At 45.9% G+C, this 11,114-nt stretch overlaps 1 protein-coding gene across 1 annotated transcript; it reads left to right on the top strand.

Annotated features, from left to right (window-relative positions):
• The first annotated feature begins 5,124 nt into the window (after positions 1–5,124).
• Positions 5,125–10,545, top strand: LOC131485477 (pantothenate kinase 2, mitochondrial-like). The gene is made up of 2 exons (XM_058684999.1): positions 5,125–5,522; positions 9,379–10,545. Exons 1-2 carry the CDS (start codon positions 5,255–5,257, stop codon positions 9,438–9,440), a joined length of 330 nt encoding a protein of 109 aa, XP_058540982.1. The 5' UTR covers positions 5,125–5,254; the 3' UTR covers positions 9,441–10,545.
• The last annotated feature ends 569 nt before the right edge of the window (positions 10,546–11,114 follow it).

Raw genomic sequence — 11,114 nt, 5'->3', positions numbered from 1 at the left:
GGAGAGAGAGAGAGCGTCTTAGGCTCCATGCTCAGCACTGGAGCCCGATGTGGGTCTTAATCCCACAACCCTGGAATCATGACCTGAGCCAAAATCAAGAGTCACCGTTCCACCAACTGAACCATCTAGGTACCCCTCAAAATATCTTACTGTACCGTACTCCCCCTTCTTCCTGTGATGATGTGAAATAATACGATACCAACGTGATGCGACGAACTGTGGTGAATGACGTAGGTATTGTGACATAGCAGTTCGCTACTATTGACCTTCTGACAGTATTTCAGAAGAAGGATCATCTACTTCAAGACCGTGGCTGACTGCGAGTAACTGAAGCTCTAGAAAGTGAAGCTATAGATAAGGGGGGGGGGACCTACTGTAGGTTTATTTGGGAACAAAGATAGTAACAGCTGTCAAACTCTTAAAACGGAAAGAACTAGATCTCCATTGCCTTTAATATAACAGAGATGTGGGGGCACCTGGGTGGCTCAGTTGGTTAACTGTCCCAACTTCAGCTCAGATCATGATCTCGTGAGTTCAAACCCTAAATCAGGCTCCTTTGCTGGCAGTGCAGAGCCTGCTTGGGATTCTCGTTCTCTCCTCTCTCTCTGCCCCTCCTCTGCTCACACTTTCTCTCTCTCCCTTTCAAAACACAACACAATACAATACAATACAACAGAGATGTGACTTTTATATCTATAAAGTAATTTCCCAGTGTGTCTAAGGAAAAAATTCTGTGAAAAAAGGGTTCCATGGTCAATTACATTTGGAAGAGAGCTACATACCTTAGCCTCCTCTTGGAGATTTATCATGCCCTTTAGAATATTAAAGCTTTAAGAAAATGACTTAAGTTTATCTTATATTTCCCAAACTTACTTGGGCACAGTGCTAAGCCATTAGTTGTTATCTGGTAATAGTATCCAAATCAGGGATATTTAGTTGAAGATAAGATAGGCCTTGGGGTACCTGGATGGCTCAGTTGGTTAAGCTTCTGACTTCAGCTCAGGTCATGATCTCGAAGTTTGTGAGTTCGAGCCCCATGTCGGGCTCTGTGCTGACCGCTTGGAGCCTGGATCCTGCTTTGGATTCTGTGTCTCCCTCTCTCTCTGCCCCCCCCCCCCCCGCTCATGCTCTATCTCTCTCAAAAATAAATAATAAAAAAAGATTTTTAAAGAGAGATAAGATAGGCCTTGAGGTTGAAAACAGAAAAAGTTTTCAATCCTTTCAATACTTGGGAAAGGATAGAATCTTCCATGTCTAGGAAACTGAGTTGTTCTAAACTCATTACATTTCATCTTCAATTTTCTATCTTTATTCTCCTGAGACAAGTTGAGCTTTATTTCTGAAAGCAGGTAATATTCATATTGCCTGTGAGCTCTGGTGAGACCACTAGAATGCCACATGCTAGCTATTGTGTGTGTGTGAATGTGCAAATGCACATATAACACACATCTCTATCCCTCTTCAATAGCGCATTCTGAGCCAGGGGCCAGGCCTTGGAAGAATGTCTAGGGGCTTAACAACTTCATGTTCTTCATATTTTTGTCCTTTGGGAGAGATAATAGCCAAGGTTTTCCCAAATTTTCACCATTATACTCTGGAAAAAAAGACCTTGGGCTTGACAGGGGCCTGATTCTATGCTTTTCATTTTCCTGGCACTAATACAGCCCAATGAAAGGAGAGAGAACTTGATCCATAAACCTCTGTGGCTTGGCGCTCTGGTGATCATACTTCTGGTTTTTTTTACTCCCCAGTTGCTCTACTTTAGCTGCAAGAGACCTCAAGGGAAACTCAGAGAGGGGTCTGTCCCCTGGCTCTTAGGAAGCAGTAAGAGATGAGAATGTGAAGCTTCTCGCATCCCCTGGGATCCAGAGGGCAGACTGTGGGCCCTAAGATGGCCTCCAGTGACTCTCTTCTTCCTGGTATTGGTGTCCTTGTGTAGTATGAACCCACTTTCAAGAGGGCTGATCTGTGTAATAACAGGATATCGGATATTGCAATAGGGTGTTGCAAAAACGATGGAAGTATGACTTCCCAGGCTAGATCTTAAAAGATATTGTGACTTCTGCATGTTTTTCTTTGAATCACTAGCTTTGGGAGAAGCCAGCTGTCATGTTGTGAGGACATTCAAGCAACCCTATGAAGAGGCCCATGTTGTGGGAGCTGAGGCCTCTTGCCAACAGCCAGTACCAGCTTGCCAGTCATGTAAATAACCCATCTTGGAAGGGCACCCTCCAGCCCATATGCCCTCAACTGACTGCAACTTCATGAAAGGCCCGGAGCCAGAACCACCCAGGTAAATCACTCCCAAATGCTTGACCTACAAAAACTGAGATAACATATATTCATTACTATTCTCAGCCACTAAGTTTTGGGGTTATTTCTGACCTAGCAGTAGGCACCTAATATGGTAGATGTGTATTCTATATGATGTTTTGTCACTGAAATGGCTCTATCATTAATGGCTCTATCAATGGCAAATCACTACTTTAGAATTTGATTAGTTCCTCTGAAGCACTATGCTTACTATGACCTCTGTGCTTATTCTGATGTATATACCAGAAAACTGGTTTCTCCCCAAGGGTAAAGTAACTGAGACAAATGGTAAAAAACTTAATGATTCTGTCCCTCTAAATGATGCTGTGTGTTATAATAACCACAGAGAAAGGAAACCTTTTTTTTTTTTTAATTTTAAACGTTTTTTAATTTTATTTTTTGAGAGACAGAGTGTGAGCATGGGAGGGGCAGAGACAGAGGGGGAGACACAGAATCCAAAGCAGGCTCCAGGCTCTCAGCTGTCAGCATAGAGCCTGACTTGGTGCTCGAACCCACAGACGGTGAGATCATGGCCTGAGCTAAAGTTGGACGCTTAACCGACTCAGCCACCCAGGTGCCCCAAAAAGGAAACCTCTTGTTACTTTCATTTGACTTTTTTTGGGGGGAAAAAAAATGTAAGCTTAATCATGGGCTTCCTTGGTCCAGGACAAATCTTCAATTTTTTAAAAAAATAAATGCCATATTTAAGTATAACACACATAGAGAAAAGTGCACAAGTGAACATCTTGATGAAATATTGCAAAGTGAACACACCCACGTAGCCATCACCTAGACCAAAGAAATTGAACCTTACCAGCCTTACAGAAGTCTAATCTGTTGCCCTCTCATGCCTACTCTCTTCCCTTCCCCCCCACCCTCAAACACCATTATCCTGACTTCTTACATCATTTATTAACGTTGAACTTCATGTAAATCATATGGTATGCATTCTTTAGTGTCTGGTTTCTTTTGTTCAGTTTATTTGCATTTTTACTTTTAGGATTATAAACATCTTGCCTAATTGTCATTAGTATATGCTTCACCTGTTATTTTGGATAAACTTTAATGATAGCCACACACTGTAAGCTTACACCAGGGAATGAAGAAACATATTTATTTAAGATGACAAAAAGCCTTCCACTAATTTATTGGAATTTTACTGAATCTGTGCCTTTTGGTAACTGTAACGCAGAGGGTAGCTGAACTTCTCAGGAATCCAGGCTCTATCATTTAAGCTGTGTGCCTCTGGTTAATTTGCCTCATTATCCAAGTGTTGCTAGATGAAATGACATGTAAGGGCATTACATGCACTGCAAAACACACACACACACAACCCCCCCCAAAAAACCCCTACACCTATTTTCGGTGTCATTTTGATATTGGGGTTCATCTTGGCAGCCTTAGGTGATGATTCTTGATTCTTCAGGATGATCTATCACAGCTCAACAGGCTTGGAGGAAAGCTCCCTCAGGTCAAGGAGGACCAGATTGGTGAGGTGTAGGCAGAAAGATAAGCAATACTGGGGACTGGGATTTTGAAGTCTAGCTACAGGTGTTCTTAGTTCTTGTAGGATCCATCTGGGATGGGTTCTTGCAGGAGCTGGGATTTCCAGAGTTTGGATACAGGGTTTCCAAGGTTATTCCTACAATGAGGGGGAACTAGTTTGGAGTGAGCCTGGCTAATTCTACTCAACAAGCAAGAGAGAAGCTTACCTTTCTCGTTCTGTGGGCTACTAGCAGTTATTACGGCAAAGGTAAAAAAAAAAATGAGGTCTATCACCCAAGGGACATTACAGTGTCCCGGGTGAGGCACTTAGGAATAATTAGCAAGAAAAACTAATAGTCCTGTTAAACTTGACGGACTGAGGGAGTGCCTTGAGGGTACAGAGCAAGGTGGGGTCATTCCAGGCTTGGATAACCTTTGGAGAAGGGATGGGTGGCAGGGCCTTAGATAGGTGTGAATGGTCAGTATCTCAGGGCTGGAGGTGACTGTGGTCTCGCCCCCCAAAAGGGAATAAGATGATTAACGCTCGCGTGCGCGCACACACACACCCCTTACAACCCAGGTTCCAAGGCAGCCACCAAATCCTTCTATGTCCCCCTAGTGCACCGCACGGAAAAGGAATACACACTGTCCTTCAAAACGCAAACCCTACTCCCCGGCTCCCACACCCCCTCCTTCAGCACTGAAGGGTGGCGTAGGATTTATAACCCACCTCTTTCTTCCAGTTGCCATGGAGACCAGCCCCAGACCTTTCTTTCCTTCTGGTACCGGGTACGTTTCTCCAACGCAGGCGGAATGGAGGGGGCTTAGCCCAACCACGCCAGTGGCAGTGCTGGGGGAGAGGGTAAAAAAGAGCGCGGAGGGGCTGGTGGTCTCGACGGCAGTGGCGGAACCAGGCCAAGGGACAAAGGCTAAATCAGCCGCGGTTCAAGCCCTTCGGTCTGCCAATGACTAGCGGCCAGACGCTGGGGGGCACACTGCTGGGCTGGCGGAGGGCGCGGGCAGGGGGAGAGGGATGCAGCAGCGAGGCGGGACTCAGGGGCAGGGCCCCCCTGACCTGTCCGCCAGTGCGGGCGGGTGAGCCGGCCCCTCCACCCACACGTCCATTGGGCGGCGCCGCCATCACTCTCCCCTCGGCAACACCGCCTTCTTCGCGGCTAAGCTTCGATCCCCTCCCCCGCCACTCTCCGCCCCGCCCCGTCCTGGGAGCCTTTCATTGGACGGACGCGCGGTCGATCCGCCTCGAGTGAGGGAGGCGATTGGACGCGAGGCCTTCGGGCCGCCCCCACCCTATTTGGATTGGCTTGCTGCGCGTTGGCGCAACGGAAGAGGCGGACGGTGGAGGGGGCGCCTCTGCTTGGGCTGGACTGCCGCGGAGGAGGCGACGAGGGTTTCGGCGCTGGGGGGCTGGCTTGGGCGGCAGCGGCGGCTGCTGCGGATGGGAGCGGGCCGGCTCGGCGTGCCCATGGAGCGCCACGGCAGAGCGGCCGACACCTCCGCCTCGGCGGGGGAGCCGGCGCCCGAAGGGCCTGATGGGCGGCGGCGGGAGCTGCTGCGGCGCCGGGCGAGTAGCGCGTCGGAGCCCCCGGTCGGGTCCTCTGCCTCGGCTTCGGCAGAGGGCATTAGGCGAAACCGGCCCGGCTCCTACAGCGGCGCTCCCTCGGCCTCCCGCCAGCGCGTGGAAAGCCTCAGGAAGAAGCGGCAGCGTAAGTGCCCGGGGGGTCGTCCTCGCGGCTCGCCCTGCCCCCTTCCGGCGCGGCCGCCGTTTTTCCCGCGCGCTCGTGTGGGGACAGTGCCCCCGCACGGTGGTCCTAGGTTGGTGCACGGGCTGACTCCCGGCTGGAGGCCTCAGGTCCAAGTTTGGGGCATTAGGGTCCGGCCCCCGCCCAGACCTCGGGCGCAGTGGTCCGCCCTTGACGGTGGTGGAAGTGGAGCGTCTTTACTCAGGACCCTTTCTTCCTCTCCTTAGCTCCTTGGGCATTCTTTGCCCGAGAGTCACATGATTTTATCGTCGAGAAGGCTTCTTTTGAGTCATTTCCACCGCCTCCTTTCCCCCTAAATCCTTTGAATCCCCCGTGCCTGTTTTCCGTGGGTCCCAAAGAGCGGTGTCCAAGACGTTAAATCCCTTTAAACTGGAGATTTCGGCCTTCCTAAAAATGGTTAACTAGCCCTTGAGTTGCTGCAGGCCTAAAACTGGATTCCGTGTTCTGTGCACTTAAGCTTTGGCTGCTTTTCTTCCCGTGAGAATTCGGGTCATCTCTCACCCAGATATCTCTGTTTTCTTTGCATCTATTTGCTGATACTCACTATTCAGGTCTGTAGCATTCTGGGCATTAAGGCTTTTTATTTTGAGGGAATCTCGCCTTGGCAGTTGCACATGCTCTTTCTGGAGAATCGGTTTCTCCATTTTCTTATCAGGCTTCTTTTCCTGCGTTGTGTTCTAGTCCATACATTTTCACCCCTTTAAAGGTCTTCAGTTAGCATCCTCAGTCTAGTAGCTATTGCTACTGTTGAAAGTATCCACTGTCTTAATACTCTAATATAAGCTTTATCATTTAGTGACGTTTTACATATGGTTAGATTTTTGTCTTGTTGCCAAATTCCTCTTTCAGGAAATCAGTCTGTTTTAAATGCAGGTTACGAGAGGGAGGTCTTTATTGGATGGTCTTGTACCTCAGCCAGCCACCAGGTTGCTGTACTTTTACATGATTTGGATGATTAAATGTTAAATGTAGCCCTGTTTTGCTGTGAAAAATTTGGGAGTCTGAATTACTTTGTCTTTTCCTGTCTTGAAAGAAATTTGGAAAACAGATTAACTGCTCTCAATCGATACCATGTTTAGAACCAGTTACCTGGTTTGTGTTTTATTTGAGAAGCACCTGATTTTTTTTTTTTAATTTTTTTTTTTTAAGTTTATTTATTTTTGAGACAGAGAGAGACAGAGCATGAACGGGGGAGGGTCAGAGAGAGAGGGAGACACAGAATCGGAAGCAGGCTCCAGGCTCTGAGCCATCAGCCCAGAGCCCGACGCGGGGCTCGAACTCACGGACGGCAAGATCGTGACCTGAGCCGAAGTCGGCCGCTTAACCGACTGAGCCACCCAGGCGCCCCGAGAAGCACCTGATTTTTAAGCAATGCAAAACGTTAATGGTTTTGTACTACATCATCAGAGATGGTTGTAAATTTCAGAGATTCACAGCCCTCTAGCCAGCTGTCTTTTAGCCATTGACCATAAGAATTCTAAATAAGTACTTTTTTTTATATTAAATATAATTTATTGTCACATTGGTTTCCGTACAACACCCAGGGCTCATCCCAACAGATGCCCTCCTCAATGCCCATCACCCACTTTCTAAATAAGGATTGTGTTTTGGGTGTTTGCGGAGGTCAGGCACTCTACTGAGAGCTTTAATAACTCATTAGTACTCATAACTTGTTTATTCCATTTTACAGATGAGAAAACGGGGGTACATTTGCCCCCTGTCAAATGACTTGTGAGTAGTGGGATAGAAATGTAAATTCAGGAAGTCCAGCTCCATACATCCTCTCAACCACTGTGCTTTATTGAATTGTGTATATTCTATTAGCTGTTTTCTTCATTGCTCTAAAGCTAAGCATAATCACTATCTTTTGTGTTCAAGACTTACTTGGGGTGAAAATTTCTAGCTACTGTGGAAGTACTTCCAAATTTTGAGCATAAAAATGACCTTGGGAGTTAAAAATGCAGATTCCTTGGGTCCAACTCCATCTTTTTGAATCAGAATCTGGGGAGGGTTCTAAGAAGCTGCATTTTAACAAATTCCTCATATCATTTAGATACAGCTGCTCAGAGACACCTGTGGAAAACTCTGGTTTAGATTGTATTGGGGGGTGGGGGTGGTATGTAAGGTGGTTTTGAGATGTCTTTTTATTTTTATTTTTTTGTTTTTAGAGAGAGAGTGCACCTGCAAGCAGGAGAGAGAATCTCAAGCAGGCTCCATGCTAAGACCGTGGAGATCATGAACTGAGCTGAAATCAAGAATTGGATGCTAGGGGCACCTGGGTGGTTCAGTCGGTTAAATGTCTGACTTTGGCTCAGGTCATGATCTCATGGCCTGTGGGTTTGAGCACGTGTGGAATGTGGTGCTAACAACTCCGAGCCTGGAGCATGCTTCCTATTCTGTGTCTTCCTCTCTCTCTGCATTTCTACCACTCACTCTCTCTCTCTCTTTCAAAAATAAACAAACAAACAAAAAAATTAAAAAAAAAAAAAAAAGAATTAGATGCTTAACCGACTGAGCCACCCAGGCGTCCCTGAGATATCTTTTGATTCATGTCGGATTTATTTATTTATTTACATTTTTTTTTTTTTGTTTTTATGTCTGATGTTTGTCATGGTTGCCTTTATTGCTTTCTCTGATAAATCATGAAAAGCCATCTCTCAGGTAATGAGACCTGCCAAAAAGGTTATTTCTTTCTTCCATTTGTTTTTTCTGTTACTGTCCAGGGGTGCACCTGTTAGATGGAGAGGCAGCCTCTTGATTTCTGAACCCTCCAAGAATGGTTTCACCTCTGAGAGAATTCAGTAAAGACTAAATAAATCTCCGTATTTATTTTTGGTAAAGTTGGGTATAGGGTGGTGCCATCTTTCTTTGGAGGTTAGAGAGCTTCATTCTGATGTCCTTAAACTACTTGTCTAAAGGTAGGAGACTAGATGTCATTTGAAACTAGAAGGAGCTATTCAGTTTATCTTAGGAATTCTTGTGGGCCCTGGTCATAGTCATGTTCTGCCACACGTTCCCCAAAACAGTGTAATTCTCAAACCTGTTCCCATCCCATTAGGGATGAGGCTAGGCATGTCTGTGTGTAAGAAGTTCTTTAAAAGTTTTAGATTAGGTAGAGTATGTCTCACAGGACAGAGAAATACCAAGTAAAGATTGATTTAAAGTGATGGAAACCAGGGGTGACTGGGCGGCTCAGTCAGTTAAGTGTCCGACTTCGGCTCAGGTCATGATCTCACGGTTTGTGGGTTTGAGCCCCGTGTCAGGCTCTGTGCTGACAGCTCGGAGCCTGGAGCCTGCTTCGGATTCTGTGTCTCCCTCTCTCTCTCTCTCTGCCCCTCTCCCGCTCCTGGTCTGTCTTTCAAAAATAAATAAACGTCAAAAAAAAAAAAAAAACAAAGATGCTAATGATGGTAATGTACTGCTTACTTGTGTTAGACACTGTGTCAAATATGTTAAAAACCTATCATTGAAGTCTCACAGTTACCCTATGTGGTAGGTATTTTTTATCCCTAGTTTCCAGAAGAGGAAACTGTCAGTGAAATTTTTCCTTTGTCCAAGGGCATGTAGTGAGTTAATAATGGATCTGTGTGATTAGGTGTCTGACTTTCAGACCCAGTGTTCTTGACTTTCCCTATTTTTGAGTAGGGGAAGGTACATGCAGCGTAACCCAGAGCAGTGGTTCTTACATGGAATTACTTAGAAGCCTAAAAAAAAAAACCAAAAACCCATTCAGGTCTGCAAACAAGTCTAAGAACATGCACCTGTTAATTTTTTTAATGTTTATTTCTATTTAAGACAGAGCATGAGTGGGGGAGGGGCAGAGAGAAGGGGACAGAGGATCTGAAGCAGGCTCCATGCTGACAGCAGAGATCCCAGTGCGAAGCTCTAACTCACCGTGAGATCAAGACCTCAGCCAAAGTTGATTGCTTAACCAACTGAGCCACCCAGGCGCGCCCCCCCCTGCTTTTTTAATGCATCTGTTAATTTTTAAAAAAATTTTACTGAGGCATAATTACATACAGCAAAATGTATACTTTGACAAATGTATACAGGCATGTCACAAGAGAACATGCATTTTAATCAAGGGTCCCAGATGTGCAGCAGATGTGTTAAAGGTGTGGAACCTGGGATGGGAGTATCCCATGTGGCTGGTGGATGAGCTGGATTTTTGAAGGTGACTTCAAAGCATGAAGCATGTTGTAGCACTCCAGGGAGATCTTTGGGACACGTTGATTTTCGACTCCTGTTAGTCGTGGAATATCCTTAATTTCCATTGATCTAGAAAAAGCTTTTAGGGGTGCCTGGCTGACTCAGTTGGTAGAACATGCGACTCTTATCTTGGGGTTGTGAGTTTGAGACCCACATTGGGTGTTGAGATTACTAAAAAAATAAACTTAAAACTCTTAAAAAAAAAAAAAAAGTTTTTGTAGCTTGATAATGCCAGCCTAGCAAATGGTTGCTTTTCCTTGGCTTTTGGGGAGCATCAGTGTTGGCAGAAAGGAATTGGTGCTGGGGCCCTGGGAGACTGCCCCTTATTAGGTGCAGTGTTTCATCTTCAGTTAGGAAATTAGGGAAGACTGCCCATTAGGAGCTCAGTAAAAAGATTTCTGTTGCTTCGTAGCCTATGTTTGAGGTACAGAATGGGAGAGGATGCTTTTTAACCTTTTTATCAACTTTAAATCTAAATGAAATCAAAGTAAACATGGTCCTTCACTTTGGTTGTTCAAAGAATGTGAAGCATTAAGCAGGGCCTAAAAATAATCCAAAGTATGCAGCTGTGTAAAATGGTACAGTATGTTATTTTAGGGGCCATGTGTATTTAGGTAATATGATTGTTCTAACAGTGTTAGCATCCCTACCCTTTTTTATCTAGGGGGTACCATAAAGGAGAAGTGATGTATGCTATTAAAAATCTTTTGGGGCACCTGCGTGGCTCAGTCAATCACCCGACTCTTTTTTTTTTTTTTTTTTTAATTGTTTTTATTTATTTTTGAGAGAGAGAGAGACAGAGATAGAGTGTGAGTGGGGAAGGGGCAGAGAGAGATGGAGAGACAGAATGTGAAGCAGGCTCCAGGCTGTGAGCTGTCAGCACAGAGTCTAATGTGGGGCTCAAACCCACGAACTGTGAGATCATGGTTTGAGCTGAAGTTGGACGTTTAACCAACTGAGCCACCCAGGAGCCCCAATTGCCTGACTCTTGATTTCAGCTCAGGTCATGATCTCACGGTTTGGTTCGTGAGTTTGAGCCCTGCATTGGGCTCTGCACTCATAGTGCCCCTCCCTCGCTAGTGATCTCTTTCTTTCAAAAGAAATAAGTAAACTTAAAAAATCTTTTAGGGGCTCCTAGGTGGCTCAGTTGGTTAAGTGTCCAACTTTGGTTCAGATCATGATCTCATGGTTCCTGAGTTTGAGCCCCCCATCAGTGCTGAGCCTGCTTGGGATCCTCTGTCCCTCCCTCCCCCTCCCCTGCATGTGCGCAAATGATTTCTCTCTCTCCCTCTCCCTCTCCCTCTCCCTCTCCCTCTCCCTCCCTCC

Source organism: Neofelis nebulosa, chromosome 9 (genome assembly GCF_028018385.1).
Source record: "Neofelis nebulosa isolate mNeoNeb1 chromosome 9, mNeoNeb1.pri, whole genome shotgun sequence".
Taxonomy (NCBI): Eukaryota; Metazoa; Chordata; class Mammalia; order Carnivora; family Felidae; genus Neofelis; species Neofelis nebulosa.
The sequence above is the reverse complement of the archived record's forward strand: the minus strand, read 5'-3'. Positions and strand labels throughout refer to the sequence as shown.